Source organism: Drosophila bipectinata, chromosome XR (genome assembly GCF_030179905.1).
Source record: "Drosophila bipectinata strain 14024-0381.07 chromosome XR, DbipHiC1v2, whole genome shotgun sequence".
NCBI classification, from domain to species: domain Eukaryota; kingdom Metazoa; phylum Arthropoda; class Insecta; order Diptera; family Drosophilidae; genus Drosophila; species Drosophila bipectinata.
Window position 1 is genome coordinate 15,640,769 of NC_091735.1, and position 23,119 is coordinate 15,663,887.

The 23,119-nt window shown below is 40.6% G+C and overlaps 1 protein-coding gene across 1 annotated transcript; it reads left to right on the top strand.

Moving 5' to 3' along the window:
- The first annotated feature begins 99 nt into the window (after positions 1–99).
- On the top strand, positions 100–17,206 carry LOC138925640 (trichohyalin-like). Its single transcript, XM_070276502.1, has 4 exons — positions 100–355; positions 11,088–11,315; positions 12,573–13,183; positions 16,997–17,206. The coding sequence occupies exons 1-4, from the start codon at positions 100–102 to the stop codon at positions 17,204–17,206; spliced, it is 1,305 nt and encodes a 434-aa protein (XP_070132603.1).
- The last annotated feature ends 5,913 nt before the right edge of the window (positions 17,207–23,119 follow it).

Below are 23,119 nucleotides of genomic sequence, written 5' to 3' on the forward strand. Positions count from 1 at the left end.
GGTACTCCCGTCGGTCGCGCCACGGTGGAGGAGCGGCCCCGAAGCGAAGGGCTGGAGCTCCGTAGGAGAGACGAGAGGTGCCACCAGCGACAAAAGACGATGGTCACCGTGGCGGACATGGCCAGAAAGAGGACCAGGCGAGCGGAGGAACAGTGCGAGGAAAACGCCTGGGAATGGAAACAGGCGCTAAGAGACGGACGTGAACGAGCCCTGAGGAGGGAAATGGCGAAGAGGCCGATGAGGCCGATTTTACTGCGGTCGGCGTCGGATGGAGGCGGCAAGGAGGTTGCAGAGACGGACTGGCCGCCGGAGCTCAGCGTGAGGGTGGCGGCGGAGGTGGTGCGTGATGGCACAGGTAGGAGCGGCGTACTTCCGGGTACGAGGAGGTGCCAACGGCGTAAAAGTAGTAAGGAAAGTTTACAAAAAAAAAATGAAGAATAAATACGAATTAACGAAAAAAACAAAAAACATATAAATAAAAAAAAAAACATTTAGTTAAAAACAAGAAAGGAAAGCTAACTTCGGGCGGAGCCGAAGTTGATATACCCTTGCAGTTAAAACCGGGTATATATCGCAAACATCGGATATAGTTGGCCGATCCTTATGAAATTTGGTAGGTTGGATGAACTGACCAAAACCGGATGGATGAAAGACCAGAATCTGTATTAAATTCCAGCTTTCTATCTTCAAAAACACGAAAGTTGGGTCATTTCCGATCGTTCAGTTATATGGCAGCTATAGGATATAGTCGACCGATCCTTATGAAATTCGGCATGACGTAATGTTTTGCCAAAAATAGCTCTTGTGTCCAATTTGAACTCTCTAACTCTAAAAACACCGAAGTTATACCATTTCCGATCAATCAATTATATGGCAGCTATAGGATATAGTCGACAGATCCCGGTCGTTCTGACTTATATACTGCGTGCAAAGGAAAGAAGGGTGTGTGCAAAGTTAGAAAGGGTATAAAAATGGGGGTACATAGGCCCATCCAAGAGGGTCCCAGGGGAGCGCTCGGTCGTTTTCGGAAGGAGGGGGGAAGTGGATGGATGGCATCCACACCAAAGTGAGAGGGAACAGGAGAATGTCATTTTTATGTTGGGGCCATGTTCAGCACGACGCTTCAACAAACGCCTGACCAACAAACGTCTCTGTCGTTTCCCGAAGGAGGGGGAAAGTGTGAGGAGATTTAGTCTCCCCACACGCTAAAACATATAGCCAGGGGCAAAGGGGGGGACGAGGAGGCGCGAAAGCGGAAAAAGGGGTCAAGCACCGGTCATCAACCTGGCAACCAAGTGGAATGTCGCCAGGATCAGTATGGGGGGTGGGGGGAATGTGAAAGCCAGTTATCGTGGGTCAAGGAGCGAAGGGGGCGGCGAAGGGCGAAATAACGCCACCCGTGGGAAGACGGAATCTACGTGGTCCGGTGAAGGGTTAAGCACCGCCACCCGGGAAAGACGGAATCCACGTGGAACGTTACGGTTCCCGGAGCAACGATGGGAAAGTAGTCGAAGGAGGGAGGGGGAATCAGCAGGCCGCGCAGGCGTGTCTTAGAAAGTGTGGCGGGGTGAGCAGCAAAGGTGGAGCAAGGAGCAAAGGGGAGTTGCGTAGCTGAGTGCAGCGGGTCCTGGAAGCCCACCGGTGCACCACATAGCAGCAGCAGATATCCATGGCCAGGAGAAACGAGGGGCCACGGACGGCGACCTGCTAACGGGAATGTGGCGTGATTCTGGAAGGATGGATTAACGGCAGGAGCAGAATCCGGAAGGATTAACGGGCGCTCCAAGCAGTATATAAGGAGGCCCATTGGAGCGAATCGAGTCGAGTCTTTTTAGGAAGGTTGTAGCGTTGAGTTGGAGGACCGCCTGTGGAGAGTCCGCCATTCAAGTGTTAGAGCGTTTCTAAAAGGGATTCGGTTTGTTTGAGTTGAAGGACCGCCTTTGGAGAGTCCGACAGCCAAACGCAAGGAGAGCGAAAAGACAAGTGAGGAAAGGATCCATTGCTGGACGTTCTTCTACAAACCCAGGGAAGTGTAATCGAGGGGGGCCATTCCCGAACACGGCAGGTAGCCTTGCAAGGAAGTGAGGAAAGAATAAGTCTGGCGTATGCCTTACCGATTCCTGAAATCGCAACCAACAGGCGTGGTCCTGCGACACAAGGATAACCCTGCTGTTAAATATTTTGTGTGGCAACTTTCCAGCTTGTGGAAGCTTGCTGGTATTAAAATGATCCTTAAACCGTATAAATCCCCCTATAATGGTTTCTCTTATCGCCCAATTAGTTTACTCTCTGGCCTTGGAAAACCATTTGAGGAACTTTTCCTGCAAAAGCTGTTCAAATGGGAATCACTTGCGAATGCCAGACCACCAATTTGGATTTAACACGAAGGATCCTTCCTTTTTGTGTGCCACTCTAGAGAGCTACCTTGGGGAAAGATCCTCTCAGGTAAAATCCAAACCCTACTCCTCTTGGGCTGTTGGACTCTCCAGAGGAGGTCCTCTAACTCAATGCTTCAAGTTTCTTAAAAAGACTCGACTCGATTCGCTCCAATGGGCCTTCTTATATACGGCTTGGAGCGTTCGTTAATCCTCCTGGATTCTGCTCCTTCCGTTAATCCATCCTTCCAGAATCACGCCACATTCCCGTTGGCGGATTGCCGTCCGGTACTCCTCGCCTCTCTCGGCCACGGACCGGTGCTGTTGCTATGCGGGGTACCGACGCACTTCCAGGGACCGCTACACATTGCGTCACACCACCCTCCCCTAACCACACACCAAGCTCCTTTGCTGATGCCAGTCACGGATGCGCTGCGTGATGTTCTGCCGCTCCCAAAACCGTTACGTTCCACGTTGTTTCTCCTTTACGCCTTTCCTAAACAACGCTGACGCTGCCGTTCCGTGATCCGTTACGTTCCCCAATGATTCTGCTTCTCCACGGCGTTGAATATATGTATATATGTATATATATATACATATATATACACTAACCTGAAAAAGTCTGCGTACAAACTTGACGCTAAACTTTTATGTTAAATAAAAATAGTTGTGTAAAAGATATTGGGTCAATTTTCATATTAACAACACATCTATTTTCCAAAATTATAGCTACTTTTTATTTATTAAATTCAACACCTTATTTAATTAAAATTAAGAAACTAAAAATTCACACGTTTTTGGGCAAGAAAAAGTCTGCGTACAAACTTAAATTAATATAAAACAAGAAATGAAAGCTAACCCTTATATGTTATATACCCTTGCAGTTAAAACCGGGTATATATCGCAAACATCGGATATAGTTGGCCGATCCTTATGAGAATATGATAATATAACCCAATTTATTATAATACAAAAACCAAACCTAAAAATGTCCCAAACTTCTATCTTCAAAAACACAAAAGTTGGGTCATTTCCGATCGTTCAGTTATATGGCAGCTATAGGATATAGTCGGCCGATCCTTATGAAATTTGGCATGTCGTAATGTTTTGCCAAAAAATGCTCTCATGTCAAATTTGAACTCTGTAACTTTAAAAACGTCAAAGTTATACCATTTCCGATCAATCAGTTATATGCCAGCTATAGGATATAGTCGGCCGATCCGGGCCGTTCCGACTTATATACTGAGTGCAAAGGAAAGAAGGGTGTGTGCAAAGTTTCAAGACGATAGCTTTAAAACTGAGAGACTAGTTCGCGTAGAAACGGACAGACAGACGGACAGACAGACGGACAGACAGACGGACAGACAGACGGACAGACAGACGGACAGACGGACAGACGGACATGCTCATATCAACTCAGGAGGTGATCCTGATCAAGAATATATATACTTTATAGGGTCGGAGATGTCTCCTTCACTGCGTTGCACACTTTTGGACAAAATTATAATACCCTCTGCAAGGGTATAAAAAGGCACTTATTAATATATAATGAATTAAATTAGTATGAGCAAAGATTATACAGTACATAGATGGGACATCAGGGCCCAAAACGGTCAACTTTTTGCGTCGAGCTTGTTGGTGAGGGGGGAACGCACATACATACGATTCTATTTTTAGAACTCTTTCCATGTATCCGTCAACAAAAATGTGAACCTATGTGTGTATGTGTGACTGCTCGCACGACGGAGTAAAAATGTTTTGGCTTCCAAATTTCAATTTCAATTTCTCGTTTCTGTTTTCGATGCGCCGATGTGGTAGTTGGTAGAACAAATAGTATTTTTGATCGCCACAGATCGAGACAGAAAAATTACTCTATGTGTAATTTTTCTGTGTTCAAATCCTCGTAAGGACTTTGAACTTTTTCTTTCTTTTATAATTATTATTATTATTTTTTTCTTTAATTGTAATATTTTTCTTTAATTTTACAATTGTAAAATTGTTTAATTCTTCATTATGTCCGGCTAATGAAATTTCAAGGGAGTCCTTCCGGCATTTTGTCATCCAACACGTCCGTCATTTATTTTTATAACAATTGTAATACAATGCAATTAAAAATAATAAAAATAACGTAAAAATTAAAAGTAAAAAAAAAATAATAAAAAAAGTAAATATAAAAAGAATCGAAAAACTATAACTTTATCAAAATTGAAACAACCGCCCGCTAATGAAGTCGAACCCAGGACCCCATGAATAAGGACCACGCACTATCCATCTAGGCTACCCTTGAAGTTGATTTTATGATACTTAAAATTGGTGTTAAAGGAGGCGCTAGAATCTATACCAAAAACAGAGTTGACGAGTAAGGATAGTAAAAGATATTTCTGATCTCTTTACTCTTACATTGGTTCGATTACAACGTTTCAAACTTTCATCGTTCCAAAGATGTTACGATCTAAAAATAGAATTCTCTCTCTCCCTATCTCATCTGCCAGCCGTTCAGTGGTGTCACTTTTTTCTGAGCAAAAAAAGCTGGATCAACGAAAAAAAAAAGCTAAAAAAAGCGGAATACCAGAGAAAAAAAGTTAAGAAAAAAACTGATTTTTATAAGGCAATGTACTGCATGTTATTCACTAATAAGCCCTCAGTTCCACTTAACATAAAATATATGGGTAATTCTCTAACGGATATCATTACAAAGAAACCAAAAAAAAAACAATAATGTACAAAAATTAAGATCTATATTATATTTAAGATGTCGTCAATATTATCATCATCATCAGTTGGATAAAATTTCTTGTCTTCAATTGTAGATAGGCAGCTGGGTGGTATATTATAGTTAAAACAGCACATATTGCGCAGCCCGTACCTCAAATTTTAAGTAAATTAATTTATAATTTTAAGATACAAATTAAAATATGGACCTTATACTCAGTATAGCGTTTAACGTTTCAACGCTCATGTTATTTCGAATTTTCGTTTTTATTAAATGTACTTGGCTGAATAACCGCTCGACGTCGGCATTCGACCAAGGCAGGACTGCATTTGCAGAGCAACTGAAGCCAATTCCTGAAAACGGCAGTTTCCGCCAGAATCCCGATATTTAAGAACTTCAGCCCAGAACTTAACAGTATCATCGACATTTTCCCACTCTACCATGGTTATGTCGTTGTACAGTCGTTAAATTTTATCTATATTAGAAGTACCAAAATAATCAAGGATTGGAGAGATTTGTTTCTTTTTGAATGCATCAAAAAGTAAACAAAAAAAAAAAGCTGCGTAAATTTGCTCAAAAAGCCAGAATTCCCGCTGCCCGCTGTTTTCATATTTTTCCCGCAATCACGCTTTAAAAAAACCCAGATCTGACGGGAAAAAAGCGGAAATGACACCACTGCAGCCGTTTGTCGTGGAACCCGCTCTCAAATGTTTTCATTATTACAGCGGGTTCCACGACGGAAAAAATGAAAACATTTGAGAGCGGGTTCCACGACGCGGCCTGCCAAAGTGCCGTAGAACCCGCACTTATAGACATTTTTACAGCGGGTTCCACTACGAACTGAGACGATGTTAAGGTGATTTTACAATTTTGTATTTTTTTTTATTGGATTATAAATTTAGGAAAAAACATTAAAAGAATAAAGATATAATATAAATAGATTTAAAATTAAAAAAAATAGATGTCCCGAGCCTGGTTTGAACTCATTTCACTTTGCACACCAGCCAAGCACTCTACCACTCGGCTATTCCTCATTCGTTGTCTCGCGAAAAATTTCTCAAACTTAACTGGTCGCGCAATGGAACCCGCTCGTTCCAGCGGGTTCCACTGCTGGAACCCGCCATAGAAAATTTTTCTTTGTATGAGATGTCCCATCTATGTACTGTATAATCTTTGGTATGAGGTAGGATACCCCTTGCTCTTTATAGTTTCAGTCAATCGTTTTGGCATTGACTGAACCAATTTTTCAGTGAAAGCAGGTGGTATTTTCCTCCACTCATCCAAGATCACCTCCTTCAGCATAGTTCAAAGGCGAATCCTACGTTCCAGATAATCCCATAAATGTTGTATGGGATTGAGATCCGGCGACTGGGGCGGTGACTGGAGCTGATGTTTTGTATTATAAAGCAACCACAGCTTCACATTGTGCGCAGTGTGCTTGAAGTCATTATCCTGTTGGAACCAGAAGTCATCACCCAGACCCAATTTCGCTGCGCTCTGGTGCAAATTTTCTTAGGATGTTCATGTAGGCCTTATGATCCATTGTTGATTCAATAAAAACAATGTTTTCAACTCCACTTGCCGCCATACAGCCCCAGACCATTACGCCGCCACCACCGTGCTTTACAGTTGGCGCAAGGTTTTGCACATCAAGGGCGGTTCCAGGTTTGCGCCACACAAGTTTTCGACCTTTGATTCCAAATATGCAGAACTTGCTCTCGTCGCTGAAAATAACGTTATTCGAAAACGCTTAGGGCTGTTCCACAAATTTTTTAGCGAAATCTAAGCGCTTCCGTTTATTGACGGGAGATATGAACGGCTTCTTTCTTGCAACACAGGCAGGTAAGTCCTCTTTTTTCAAAATTTTTCGGACTGTGTCGTCATGTAAGTCCTTATTAAACTTCTCCTTTATGTCCTGGCTAATTTTTGCGGCCGTTATCCTAGGATTGAGCCTCACAGTCTTCAAAACGTCCCGCTTCTCCCGATCCGTCAGCTTTGGCGGTCTACCAGAACATGGCTTTGACTTCACTAAGCCGGTTTCTTCAAAATTTTGTATCACTCTTTGAATGGGGGAATGCGTTCTGTTGCAAATTTGGCCAATTTCCCGCAAGGTTTTCCCCTCATGACGTAGTTTAACAATTGTTTTTCTCAAATCAAATCAATGTCAAAATTCATAAAAACAAAAAGCATCACGAAATTTGTAATGCTTCTATTACAGTTATTTATCATCTAAAAAGCTGCGAAAAGAACTTTTTCACACTGAGTGAAAACTTTGTACGCAGACTTTTTCTTGCCCAAAAACGTGTGAATTTTTAGTTTCTTAATTTTAATTAAATAAGGTGTTGAATTTAATAAATAAAAAGGAGCTATATTTTTGGAAAATAGATGTGTTGTTAATATAAAAAAAAATTGAGCCAATATTTTTTACACAACTATTTTTATTTAACATCAAAGTTTAGCGTCAAGTTTGTACGCACACTTCTTCTGGTTAGTGTAGATACACTGCGTTTCACTTGAATAGCACACTTTACATAGGGAATTTCAAATCTCGATATCTTTTAAACAAAAAGAAAAATCGTTAATGTTTTTGTTTCTATTTATAGAGTAATCAATTTTAATTATAAGAAAAGTAACCAAACTTAAATTAAATTAACAATTAATAAAGATTAACAAAAAAACTTAAAAACTTCAAAAATTCCACAACAATTTTGTTTCACATGAATAGCACATTTTTTTTTAAAAGTATATTTAATGAACTTAAGTATTAGGAAATGTGTTTTTATGCAATAGTAAGTATTAATGTAAGTATATATGTTAATTTAATAAGGGGTCGAGCCCCCCTTATTGAATATAACCTCGTAGATCCTGTTGGGCAGCGAATCATATAGACTTTTAATGTAGTCTAGGGATATTGTAGCCCAGGCCCTCTGAATGGCGTCAATTAGTTCGTCTTTTGTTGAAAATTGTTTGCCAGACTCATAAACCTTTCTGACCAGCCATCCCCAAAAATTTTCAATTATATTCAGATCCGGAGAGTATGGTGGCCAGTTCAGAGTTTCAATATTTTTATCTTTTAAAAAAGATTTTACAACACGTGCAGTATGTATTGGGGCATTATCGTGCTGGAATGTCCAAGGCAAATGATTAAAAAAATGTTCCAATGGTGGAAAGCTTTTTCGAGGAAGTTTAGATACGCTTTTGCGTTCATGTTTGAGGATAAGAATTGGAGTTCACAAGTCCCATAGTAAGATATGGCTCCCCAAACCATAACTCCGCCTACTCGACTGTGTAAACGCTCCAATTGATGCGTCTCTTTCCTCAGATCATGAAAATAATAATTATAGCCATCTGGCCCCTCCAAATTGAACTTTTTATACCCTTGCAGAGGGTATTATAATTTTGTCCAAAAGTGTGCAACGCAGTGAAGGAGACATCTCCGACCCTATAAAGTATATATATTCTTGATCAGGATCACCTCCTGAGTTGATATGAGCATGTCCGTCTGTCCGTCTGTCTGACCGTCTGTCTGTCCGTTTCTACGCGAACTAGTCTCTCAGTTTTAAAGCTATCGTCTTGAAACTTTGCACACACCCTTCTTTCCTTTGCACGCAGTATATAAGTCGGAACGGCCCGGATCGGCCGACTATATCCTATAGCTGCCATATAACTGATTGACTTTGACGCTTTTAAAGTTACAGAGTTCAAATTTGACATGAGAGCATTTTTTGGCAAAACATTACGACATGCCAAATTTCATAAGAATCGGCCGACTATATCCTATAGATGCTATATAACTGAACGATCGGAAATGACCCAACTGTCGTGTTTTTGAAGATAGAAAGATGGAATTTAGTACAGATTCTATTTTTGGTCAGTTGATCCAACCTACCAAATTTCATTAGGATCGGCCGACTATATCCTATAGCTGCCATATAACTGAACGATCGGAAATGACCCAACTTTTGTGTTTTTGAAGATAGAAGTTTGGGACATTTTTAGGTTTGGTTTTTGTATTATAATAAATTGGGTTATATTTTCATATTCTCATAAGGATCGGCCAACTATATCCGATGTTTGCGATATATATCCGGTTTTAACTGCAAGGGTATATAAACTTCGGCTCTGCCCGAAGTTAGCTTTCATTTCTTGTTTTTTTTAAGTTTTATAAAGAATAATAACACCGAAGACCGCGCCGGTGCTGCGCCGGTGTTGCACTAGAGGTCTGCATGATTGCACTCAAAACTTTCGGTTATTTGAGTACAATAAGTTTAAGTCTCAATTGAGCGTGCCAAACCGGTTTCAACAAAGTGAGTAACGGATTGGTAAGGGTTGTTTTCGTTGTATGCGAAATGAGTGAAATTTAAACCGAAGCGGAATGGATAGAATTTTGGCATTCTCGTCGTTCATGGCAGGAAGAGCAGAAGCAGCAGAGCATCAAATGAAGTTTTAAAAATGCAGAGCTTGGACGAAAGCGTAAGTACTTTGGTAAATTGCGTATGTACATCAACGTATATATGTACATACATAATATATGTGTAAATTAACAATAATATATTAATAAATTAACAATTAGCTCAATTGAAGTGTTTGTCTTCTTTAACCAAACGTTTAGTCTACCAAGTGCTGTCTTTTCCGTGTGTTTGTAATCACGTAAGTCTATGATGATTCTATGTTGGTATATTTTGAATTTATAATTAGTGGTTCCGTGTTTTGTTAAAGCTTTCGGATGCAGCAGTATCTACACATAAAGACATTAAATCTAAACTTTTAAATGGTGAATATGTTTTCAACCTTAACAAGAATGGAAAGCTAACTTCGGGCGAAGCCGAAGTTGATATACCCTTGCAGTAAATTATGGGAAAAAAAATTGACCACTGAAATTATTCTTCTGTATACTTTTATACTTTTTGTATATACTTTTTTTACTTGTATACTTTTTAATTTAGCCTTTTGTATAAGGCTAATTATATCCTTTTATATAAGGATATAGCTAGCCTTTTCATAATTTTTTACAATGCTATGGTAGTGATTTAACATATTCATAATAATGGGATTCAGGCAATTTTCATTTTCATTATTAAGTTTACAACCCTTTCCTTCTTAAATAACACCCGAATTTTTATTACGAAAAAACCATGGGATTATCCCATGATGACCTTATAGCTAGGTAATGCCACCAATTGGTTCAATGAAAATCATCCTTCGTTGAATGAACACGTGCAAGGGTTTTCAATTGCGTAACAGGTAGTGCAGGTATGATTTTAGTTTATTTAGGGACTGAGTAACTTTAAAATATCAGGTATTACCTTTTTTCTGATTGGTCGAACCGGAATAATTTTATCCCTCAAATTTGGGCTGTAAATATTCGTAACGCCTAAGTTCATAACACAACAGGTAAAACAGGTATATAAAATGATCCTGAAACTTTATTGCCTTGACAAAAAGGGTTAAGCTGTGTAACCTTAAAGGGTTAAGGGATTAAAGGTTCTTTTTTTTAATATTACCTAACTTGCCTATATATTGAAGAAACCACTAATCCGTGGATCAGTCTAAAAAAAATTTAATCGAGTGACGACGTTACTCTGCCGGTTGAAATTCAGAAAATTGAAAGTGCCTGAAAAGTATTTTTTTGCCAGTGTTAAAGTTAAAGAGTGCAAGTTTAATTTTTTACCAGTGACAAAAAGTGTGTGTTTAAAAATATATGAAATAATTTTTGATACATATATTTTGGTAAGTCTATTCCCCTAAAAGCGTCCTTTAATATAAGATTTATGAAGGAGGAATTTAATCCTTCGTAAATTTCTTATTGTTTACTTTTTTACAATTTAATTTGAATTTTTTAAACAGCACCCAAAAAATGCCACGTGTTTCACGCACATCCCAGGAGCAACGCCGCCAAGCTGCTTTAAACCGCAGCAGAGCCCGCTACCAACAAAATGCGGTGCAAATAAGAAACAGGAACTCGCAACACATCGCCAATGTACGCGCACGCAACCCAGACCTACGGGAGGAAAGTCGTGCGCAGGATTCCGCAGCACGGGCTCAGAGGAGACGCAGCGAAAGGATTCGCACTCTAGAGCGCCTTCGCGATACTGAAGCACATGCTGATCGGCGGCTGGATCATCAATTGCGTGTTCCAGAGAGGATTCGGGACATGGAAGCACGTGCGAACCGTCGGACTATTCCGGAGTACCGAAATCCGGAACGGGTTCGGGACGCCGCAGCGCGTGCTATTCGTCGAGAGGACTCCGAGCAGCGGCGACAAGAGCAGGTGCAAAACACTGCTGATCATGCGACACGGAGGACTATTCCGGAGTACCGAAATCCGGAACGGGTTCGAGACGCCGCAGCGCGTGCTATTCGTCGAGAGGACTCCGAGGAGCGGCGACAAGAGCAGGTGCAAAACACTGCTGATCATGCGACACGGAGGACTATTCCGGAGTACCGAAATCCGGAACGGGTTCGAGACGCCACAGCGCGTGCTATTCGTCGAGAGGACTCCGAAGAGCGGCGACAAGAGCAGGTGCAAAATACTGCTGATCATGCGACACGGAGGACTATTCCGGAGTACCGAAATCCGGAACGGGTTCGAGACGCCGCAGCGCGTGCTATTCGTCGAGAGGACTCCGAGGAGCGGCGACAAGAGCAGGTGCAAAACACTGCTGATCATGCGACACGGAGGACTATTCCGGAGTACCGAAATCCGGAACGGGTTCGAGACGCCACAGCGCGTGCTATTCGTCGAGAGGACTCCGAAGAGCGGCGACAAGAGCCGGTGCAAAATACTGCTGATCATGCGACACGGAGGACTATTCCGGAGTACCGAAATCCGGAACGGGTTCGAGACGCCGCAGCGCGTGCTATTCGTCGAGAGGACTCCGAGGAGCGGCGACAAGAGCAGGTGCAAAACACTGCTGATCATGCGACACGGAGGACTATTCCGGAGTACCGAAATCCGGAACGGGTTCGAGACGCCACAGCGCGTGCTATTCGTCGAGAGGACTCCGAAGAGCGGCGACAAGAGCAGGTGCAAAATACTGCTGATCATGCGACACGGAGGACTATTCCGGAGTACCGAAATCCGGAACGGGTTCGAGACGCCGCAGCGCGTGCTATTCGTCGAGAGGACTCCGAGGAGCGGCGACAAGAGCAGGTGCAAAACACTGCTGATCATGCGACACGGAGGACTATTCCGGAGTACCGAAATCCGGAACGGGTTCGAGACGCCACAGCGCGTGCTATTCGTCGAGAGGACTCCGAAGAGCGGCGACAAGAGCAGGTGCAAAATACTGCTGATCATGCGACACGGAGGACTATTCCGGAGTACCGAAATCCGGAACGGGTTCGAGACGCCGCAGCGCGTGCTATTCGTCGAGAGGACTCCGAGGAGCGGCGACAAGAGCAGGTGCAAAACACTGCTGATCATGCGACACGGAGGACTATTCCGGAGTACCGAAATCCGGAACGGGCTCGGGACGCCGCAGCGCGTGCTATTCGTCGAGAGGACTCCGAGGAGCGGCGACAAGAGCAGGTGCAAAATACTGCTGACCATGCCTCTCGGAGGACCAATCCCGAATTTCGAATTCAAGAGCGGATTCGGGACGCTGAAGCGCGAGCAACTCATCGCGAGGACCCAGAAGAACGTGCAAGGGAACAGGAAAGGAACACTGGAGAGCACCGACAGCGACGAAGGGATCCGGAAAACAGGCAGCGAGAACGGGAAAGGGACGCCGATTACAGGAGAGGAACCAGGAGAAACCCCATCGCAAGAACCCAGGAGCAACGGATAAACACATCACAACGCCGGGAAACACGACAACAGCGGAGGATTCGGGAACAACAAATTCGACTAATGGCAGAGGAAAGATTAATAAACTTCAGGATGGACCCCCAAAATCGACTGGATGCCTCCCAAAGGCAGTCTCAACGCAATATGGACGCAAGAGCTCAACTTTCGGAGGACGAACTGGATCAGGAACGAGAACAACAGCGAAATAGGATTCGAGCAACAGCAAGGGATCTTTATCACAGGAACATAAAGGAAGGACCAACGGAAATTTGTATTTGCTGTGGAGGAACATGGTTCCGTTCGCAGGTAAGTGGATTATACATCCTGGCTATCTCCTCTAAATTTCCCCTCCTAAACGTTGACAACGCTTTTTATTTGTCACGAAAATTTCCTAGTCCGTCCGGTAAATATAACTTTTGCCATACTTGTCGTCGTGCCATCTCTCTTGGCAAACTCCCGTCACTCTGCCTTTCCAATGGGTTCGACTTCCCAGAAATTCCTGAGTGCTTAAATGGACTCACCTGCCTCGAAGAACGCCTTATTTCACCGAGAATTCCTTTTATGAGGATTATTTCCCTCGGGTATGAAAGACAATGCGGGATCAGAGGGGCAGTGGTGAATGTTCCAATTTCAGTTCCCGATATTGTGACTGCGCTTCCGCGCTCTTTTGACTCTACCCATGTCATCCAAGTCCATTTAAAAAGGAGACTAGAGTACGCACACAATTTCATGACTGAAACTATTCGACCCGCTCGGGTCCTTGAAGCTGTACGGTACTTAGTGAATACCGAGCTCTACAGAAAGCACAACATTTCACTGAACGAATCATGGCTAGCAGAACTTCAAGGAATTAATGAAATTCCTTTTATTGCGGACGAATCTGATCGCGAAGCAGTGGAGCAACTTCTTCAGCAGCAACACCTATCCCAAAATGCTGCAGAGCTCGAAGAAAATTTAAATCCCGGAGGCCATGAAACATTATTGGAAAATAATGATACTGCTATTCAGCGAATTGCATTGGCACCGGGTGAAGGCCGTCGCCCAACAAGCTTAACGCTTGACGAAGACGCAGAGGAACTTTCCTTTCCAACTATTTCTTGCGGGGAAATATTTAAAGGAAATACAACCTATGCGAAAAAAGCCAGATCCCAAATCCGTTTTTACGACCGTCGGTGCGCTGTAGTTCCTAAAGTTTTATACATGTATAAATTTTACGAAATGCAGCGCATTCAAAATTCTATATCAATAGGGCTATAAGCGAGGAAGAAGCGGCAGCTCTTTCCAGCTCCGAAAAGGCTCGGTTAATCCGATCCGATCCAGTGACGTGCTCCCGGTACTTCGATTATAGGTTGCGGCAATTAATGAAATTGTTCAAAACCGATATTTTTGGGGAATTCAATCTTTCCCATTTTTATTGGAGAATCGAATTCCAGCACAGAGGATCTCCGCACTCTCATGGCATGTACTGGCTTGCTGGTGCTCCTAAGCTCGAAGACACCGAAAATACCGAGCAAGTAATAAACTTTATCGATAGGTTTATTACTACAAATGGAGACGATCCTGAGCTACAAGAAGTAATTCAGTATCAACGCCACAAGCATAGTGCTTCCTGCCTGAGAGAGTTACGCGGACAGGAGTTCTGCCGATTTAATATGCCATATCCTCCTATGCCCGAAACGCTTCTTTTGCATCCAATGGAAGAAAACGAAGTAAATTTTGAAGAACATAAAACTTTGTTCAAAAAAATTAAGGAAGCTTTAAGGACCATTTCTAATGAAGACGCAGCTTTATATAATAATTTTGATTATTTTCTGACCCACCTTGAAACTAATTTTGAAGCCTACAAATTAGCCTTACGTTCCAGCTTGAAAAAGCCACAAATTTTTCTTCGCAGACAATTTTCCGACCGACTGCTTAATGCTTATAATAGAGATATTCTAGGCTTACACAGAGCTAATATGGATATTCAATTTATCCTAGATGCTTACGCCTGTTGTAGTTATATTATTAACTACATAAACAAATCAAACAGGGGCGTATCGCAGTTGTTCCGTGAAGCCATGGCAGAAATAAGCCATGGGAATATTTCTATTAAAAGGAAATTGCAGCACCTCGGCAATAAGTTTATTAACGCTACAGAAATATCGGCCCAAGAAGCAGCTTACAATATTTTGGGTCTGCATATGTCGGAGGCAAGTGAAGGTACTATTTTTATAAACACTTGCCATCCAGACAAACGAGTTAGATTGGCTCGCTCAAATGAAGAATTAGAGCGACTACCAAACAACTCGGTGGATATTTTTGAGCGTAATATTCTTGACCGATATGTGCAAAGGCATGAGCAGTTGGAAGGAATTTGTTTAGCAGATTTCGCAGCTTGGTACAGATTTGTCAAGCGGAATGCACGATCTGCCGCTAATCATAGGGAAGACTATAATGAAGCAAATGATGTGGAGGTAGATGACGCAGATGAAGTTGCTGAGCAAAGCTTTCCACTGATGGATGGGTCTGGTTGTGTTAAGAAACGCATGCATCCCCTGATTCTAAGGTGGGTTCGCTTTAGCATTAACTCTTCACCTTCCGATTATTTCCGAGAGCATTTAATGCTCTTCTATCCTTGGCGAAATGAAGAAGCTGAACTTCTTTCCAACGATATTGAAGACACATTCCGAGTAAACCATGAAGCCATTAAGGCAAAAAAAAGGAACTATGATGTGTTTGATGATATGGAGTTGGAAAGAGTTCTTGAATATTTGCAAGAGGATAGGGGAGATCATGCTCCTGATGCGGAAGAACCTGCCTCCCAATTTTTAGACGAAGAGTTTAGAGCTTTGGCAGTACCTAATATAGAGCGGAACGTAAATATTCTTCAGGATGACAACGTGATAAATAACCCTGAAGAAGACGGCGAACTTCAATTAATTAGACTCCCCCCGTTAGTTTCCAATGATGACCTTTGTTCGCTAACTCGGTCCCTCAACTACAAGCAAAGACAATATTATGCACATGTTATGCATAATGTTGTTTGTAAAAATATTTTTTACGAATATGTTGGTGGAGGGGCCGGTGTAGGAAAAAGCAGACTGATTTCTACCATCTATCAGTCTGTGACTTGGCGAGCAAATAAACTTCCTGGTGCTACGGATTCGGCAAAGGTTTTATTATGTGCTCCAACTGGAAAAGCTGCTTTTGGAATTGGAGGACTGACACTTCATTCAGTGTTTTCTCTTCCAATTAATCAAGCTTCAGGTCCCTTGAGACCTTTAAGCAATGATAGTTTAAATACAATCCATTGCAAGTTAATTGATCTCCAATTGATTATAATTGATGAAATTTCTATGGTTGGTTCTAAAATGCTTTCATTTTTGGATCAACGGCTTCGTCAAATTTTCCGAAGCCCTGACTTAAGTTTTGGTGGAAAATCAATTATAGTTTTTGGAGATTTAAAGCAGCTTTCCCCAGTTGGAGACAGTTGGATATTTTCGGAAAGGACAATTAATCCTTACAGCGTTTTAGCAGGAAATAGCCTATGGAACAACTTTAAGTATTTTGAGCTCACAGAAATAATGCGCCAAAGAGGCGATCATGCATTTGCTCAAGCCCTAAATCATTTATCTGAGGCTTGCATGACAATCGCAGACATTGAGCTCCTTAAACAAAGAGTTGTTTCACCCAGCGAAGTTCCTGATGATGCCATTCATTTATTTTCTTCTAACGAAGAAGTTAACAATTACAATTCCATAAAACTAGCGCTAATTGGGACGGAAGAGCTGGTTTCCACTGCTGTTGATACAGTGAAAACTGCGAACATATCTGCACGAAACAGAGAAAACACGTTAAGATATGCTCAAAATATGAAAACCTCTGAAACACAGGGTTTGCCATATAATCTTCATCTCAAAACAACTGCTAAATATATGGTAACCGTCAATATAGACACAAGTGACGGACTTGTAAATGGAGCAACTGGTCAGCTGATGCAAATTGACCATTGCTTAGTGAATGGCTCAAATTTAGTGACGCGACTTTGGATTAAATTTTTTGAACCCACGGTTGGCGCTATCGCCAGATCAAAGGTTCGGAACAGTCCCGATCCCGAATGGACTCCAATATTAAAAGCCTCTCGAGTTTTTCAATGTGGAAGATCCGAACATGCTTCTGTTGACCGAAAGCAATTCCCAATTGTTCCTGCTGAGGCTATTACCATCCACAAAAGCCAAGGAGCAACATATAGCAAAGTCGCCGTGCATCTTAAAAGAGGCATCAAGCGAGCTTCGCTATATGTTGGTTGCAGCAGGGCTACTAGCGCATCAGGACTTTTCCTTCTAGGCGACTTTGTTCCTCCAACAAGATTTGGAGCCCCAAATGTCCAAGACGAACTTAAAAAGTTAAGAGAGGAAAAGTTCTTGACTACGCATTATGAAATTTTGGTCACCAGTAATGAAGAAATCTCCCTATATTACCAAAATGTTGAGTCTCTTCGCAGCCATCGCGAAGATATTTTCAACGACCCTATTATTTGTTCTGCAAATTTTCTTTGTTTTGTCGAAACTTGGACTCTTCCTAGCGAAGACTTTTCTTTACAAGGTTTCGACATTATAAGAAGAATTGATAGCAATCGATTGAATGGTATTGGCAAAAATGGAATTATGATTTATGCCAAGCAAAATATTGCCGAAAATGTAGTTTTCTTGTTTGAGACAAATAAGTCTTTAAGCTCAAGAACTACATACCAATCAATTGCCTTCAAATATCTCGATACATCCTTTATTGTTGTTTATAGGAATCCTAATTTTCCTATAACACAATTTCGAAATGAAGTTATGGTGGATGTTGAAAGGATACGCAGATTAGAAAATAATAGAAAATTGGTAATATTTGGAGATTTTAATATATGCAGATCTACAACCACTGATCGACTGGAGGAAGCTTTAAATGATGTTAACCTAATTTCAATCAATAATTGTGCAACTACAAAACATTTAACGCAAATTGATTGGATATTTGCTGAAAATGAGCTAACGAATGCTGTTGCTCTTACATACAACACGACCTATAGTCATCATGATGGGATTTTTCTTAAATATAGCTAAGATTTTTTTATTAATTTATTTATTAATTTATTAAATTATTTATTTATTTATTAATTTATTAACTTATTTATTTATTTATTAATTTATTTATATGAAGTGTATATATCTTATTATATAAATAAAAGATTTTTATATTATTTAAGGATTGTAATAAATTGTTTATTTATAATGTGCAATATAAATTAAGTTATTATAATATTCCCTCTCGTGGATTGAGACCTTGTCGTGGTGAGGGGGCTAAGTATGTGAGGATTAATAATATTTATCACGGAAACTAGCATCAATCCTTTGTTTTATATAGTTCATAAAAAAAAAAATATTATAGGTTGTCAAAGTAATCAGTTAAATGGCAGCTGTAGAATATAGTCGGCAGATCCCTATAAAAGTCGGCAGATTCTAGCTCAAAAAACACCAAGGTTATGCCATTTCCAATCATTCAGTTATATGGCAGCTATAGGATATAGTCGGCCGATTCCGGCCGTTCCTCCTTATATACTGCGTGCAAAAAATAGTCGATAGCTTTAAAACTGAGAGACTAGTTCGCGTAGAAACAGACAGACAGACAGACGGACAGACCGACAGACGGACATGCTCATATCAACTCAGGAGGTGATCCTGATCAAGAATATATATACTTTATGGGGTCGGAGATGTCTCCTTCACTGCGTTGCACACTTTTGGACAAAATTATAATACCCTCTGCAAGGGTATAAAAATCTAAAAAAAAGTCCCAAGCTTCTATATTCAAAAATACGAAAGTTGATATTTCTACCAAAAACCATTTCCGATCGTACAGTTATATGTCAGCTATAAGATATAGTCAACCGATCGTTATGAAATTTGGTAGATCGGATTAACTGACCAAAAATAGAATGTGTACCAAGTGCCAGCTTTCTATCTTCAAAAACACGAAAGTTGGGTCATTTCCGATCGTTCAGTTATATGGCAGCTATAGGATATAGTCGGCCGATCCTAATGAAATTGTGTAGGTCGGATTAACTGACCAAAAATATAATCTGTACCAAGTTCCAGCTTTCTATCTTCAAAAACACGAAAGTTGGGTCATTTCCGATCGTTCAGTTATATGGCAGCTATAGGATATAGTTGGCCGATCCTTATGAAATTTGGCATGTCGTAATATTTTGCCAAAAATAGCTCTCATGTCAAATTTGAACTCTCTAACTCCAAAAACACCAAAGTTATACCATTTCCGATCAATCAGTTATATGGCAGCTATAGGATATAGTCGGCCGATCCCGGTCGTTCCGACTTATATACTGCGTGCAAAGGAAAGAAGGGTGTGTGCAAAGTTTCAAGACGATAGCTTTAAAACTGAGAGACTAGTTCGCGTAGAAACAGACAGACAGACAGACGGACAGACGGACAGACGGACAGACGGACAGACGGACATGCTCATATCAACTCAGGAGGTGATCCTGATCAAGAATATATATACTTTATAGGGTCGGAGATGTCTCCTTCACTGCGTTGCACACTTTTGGACAAAATTATAATACCCTCTGCAAGGGTATAAAAAGGGAAGAAGCAAAGTTTGGGAGATATTCGGAAGTATTAAAAAAGAGGATGGGGAGGTGTTAACTGGTGTAGTTGCCTGCAAAAATTGCTATAGTGTATATAAATTTACTGGAAGCACATCAAACTTAACCAAGCATAAATTCTTCATTATGAACACCGATCATGATGATGCTACGCCCGTCGAAGTGAACACTGAAACAAAACAAGAGGGCGTGGAACTGATAACAAAATGGGCAATTAAAAATTGCCGCTCCTTTAAAATGATTCAGGACTCCGGCCTAAAAGAATTTGCATCGTTCCTTATTAAAGTTGGAGCAACATACGGGTAAAATGTGAATGTTGAAAAGTTGTTGCCGCATCCCACAACAATATCGCGGAACATTTCCGCAATCTACGATACTTATTTTGAAAAAACAAAACAAGATGTAATTAGTTTTAAAAGCTTTGGATATGCGGTGACAAGCGATATTTGGACTGATAGCTATTTAAGATCGTCATATATTTCGTGCACAATACATTATGTTAAGGAAGGAGCACTAGTTAACCATCTGTTGGCAATAAAATCCATGGAAGGTGAAGCCTGCACTGGTAAGAAAACTATATACGTAAATTTTTATTGGTAATTCAATTTCATTTTATTTTAAAGGTACCAGTATACTAAAAAAAATGCGTGGTATACTAAATGACTTTGGTTGCTGCCTGGAGGAGCCTGTAATAGTGACGGACCGTGGCTCCAATATGATAGCAGCCTTTCGTGATAACCGCCATATTCACTGCATGAATCATTTAATTCACAATTGTGTAGAGAAGTCAGTTAATGGTGTACAGGAGGTTGCCGAACTTGTTATCAAATGTAGCAAGCTTGTGAAATATTTTAAAAAGTCAGGGAACAATTCCAACCTTGGAAATACTTTAAAAAGTCTTTGCCCAACTAGGTGGAATACCATTTTCTATTTGTTCAAGTCAGTGGAGGTCAATTGGGTTGAAATTACAAATATTTTAATTGAAAAAAACCAAATAGGTAGAATTGATGGAATTAATGTTAATCATTTGAGCTCAATTGTCCGTGTACTTTCAGTTTTTGAAGAGGTCTCAAAAAAACTGGAAGGCAGTAACTATCCAACCATCCACTTAGTTATTCCATATATAAGAAAATTACAAAAAAATTGCACTGCAGATACAAACGATAATGACTGCATCGCACAACTAAAGTCCAATTTGTCCGATCAAATTTCAATAATTATCTTTCCATATATTTCTAACTATCATAAAACAGCTCTGTTCCTTTTTCCACCAACTAATAAACTTGTGCAATGCTCAGCGACTGAAAAATTAGAAATTATAGAATCCTGCAAACAAATTATGACAACATTTTCGTTAACCTCCTATTCGTATTCTAATAATTCTTCAAGCCTGTGTGACGATGCGTTTACTGATTTTATTCAAGACCGTAATCAATGCAATGATATTGACCCCTTAAAGCATGAAATTGACAGCTACATGAATTTGACAGTGAATTACACAGAAGATTTTAATTGCCTTGAATGGTGGCACATTAACAAAAATATTTTTCCGCTACTATTTAAAACAAGTTGCACAATCTTTTGTATACCTGCAAGCAGCAATAATGCAGACACAATAAATAAAATTATGTTTTTGCATTCTGTAATGAAAAATTAAATAAATGACATACATATATATAATAATTAATCCATGCCTTTCTATTTTTCTATTCCTTGCATTGAAAAGCAAAACAAAAAATAAATTTGACGTCACAAATGCGACGCACAACTAACCGAGTACTCGGTTTAAAAACTCATTTGGTTATTGCGTCGCCGTTCGGACGCAAAATAAATTCGGACGTAAATTTTTTACTCATGCCTTTACCACATTTGCCAAATCCGTTTTACTCAATGTCTCACTCAGTCAGTCAGAACTTTGAGTGAGAGTGCCAAATGCTGCTTTGACTGTATTCATGCAGACCTCTATGTTGCACCAGCGGCGCGTCATTATTTTCATAATTTGGCGGCGGCGCGTCAAATAAGGCAAAAATTTGACGGCGGCGGCGTGGCGCGGCGGCGTATATGTCTACTGTGGAGTACGGTCACTCCATAAAACAAGTCCAGAAGCATCAATTAATCGAAGAGGCATTACGGTTGAGGCAAATAGGCATGCATCTGAATCGCATGATCCTTGGTCAGCACAGGCCTGGATATAGTAAGACTGCCCGGCACTACCATCGAACCCATAACTTAGAATTAAATCAGCTGATTTAAAATCTACCTCCTACCGCCTCATCGTATTCATATGACTTCTTCTTGAAGCACAACAATTCGAGTAGCCGTATGACTTAAGGGGTTACGAGGGTCTGGAAGCACAAAAAAAGCCCTATTTTCGTGAATTTTTTTAAAAGAGCCCACAACAATTTTACCAATTTTGTTTATTGTACTTGATTGAACATTACTTGAACAACATTTTGTCAAAATTTGAAGATAAAATATTTGAAACTGAGTTGTTAAGGCAGGTTTGAATTGCACCACACCAAAAATCGTGTCCTCACGGTAGGCAGAAAATCTCGGTCAATTTTTATCTGAAATCAAAAAACCAAAGTTTTTCTGTTAGTGTATGTGTCTAGCTTGTCTTTGAACGAAGGATTTTTTTTTTTTCATTAAAAATTGAATTTTTTATAGCGTTTTTTATAAAAAGTGTTATTTTTGGCATAAATTTTGGCCACATTTTGGCTTATAAAATGCGTTGTAATTGAACAAAATTAAAATCCTTCGTTCAACGACAACAAAAACATGTCTAAAAGAAGTGTGCAAAATTTGAAGTTGATCGGTGCAATAGTCGCTGAGAAATCTTGACTACAGACTTCAAAAAAGTGGTTTTGAGAAAAACGCGTTTAAAGTTTTAAAGCGGAATAAAACAGGGGAAGCAATTTTTTTTTACTTACATGGAATCATCGATTCCAGGTCCATAAAGGGAGGGTTCTGCTTCAGCTGCACGGTCCAAAAAGTCTTTTCTCTTTTGCCGAAGCTTCATTCTCGCTTCTTTGGTCTGTGCATCCGCTTTTTTCTCGGCCGCGAGAATGCGATGTTCGTCCTCAATTTGCGCATATTTGTGGCTGGAACATCCAAGTTTCACATCCATCGCATGAAGAATCATGAGGATAGCATAAATTCCTTCATTGAATGTGCAGGAAGCAACATACGCAGCAATTTCGACAGTTTTCGCACCAGCAGGAACTATTTTTGGACTGATCTTCCAAATAAGTTGGTTTAGGCTTTCGTTGTTGTTCTGGGTGAAGCCGCCCAGGCACCGTTCTAAAAGAGTTTCTTTGCTGAGATCTTCATAAATAGGCTTTATGGCTAATAAAACAGCAGTCGGTAATGGGGCATAGTCGTGCTTGAACGATGATAACGAATTTGTAGCCGAAGCACGTTGCCAAGCACACGCGCTGGGCTTTAAATTTCTCTCATTTCTACAGTTTTGCTCGGATCGACTTGAAATTTTCAGAGAATATTCCTAATGAGTTGTACAATCGAATAAAAAAATTAAAAAAAAAACGATTTTTTCAAGTTGCCAGACCCTCGTAACCCCTTAAAAGATCTTG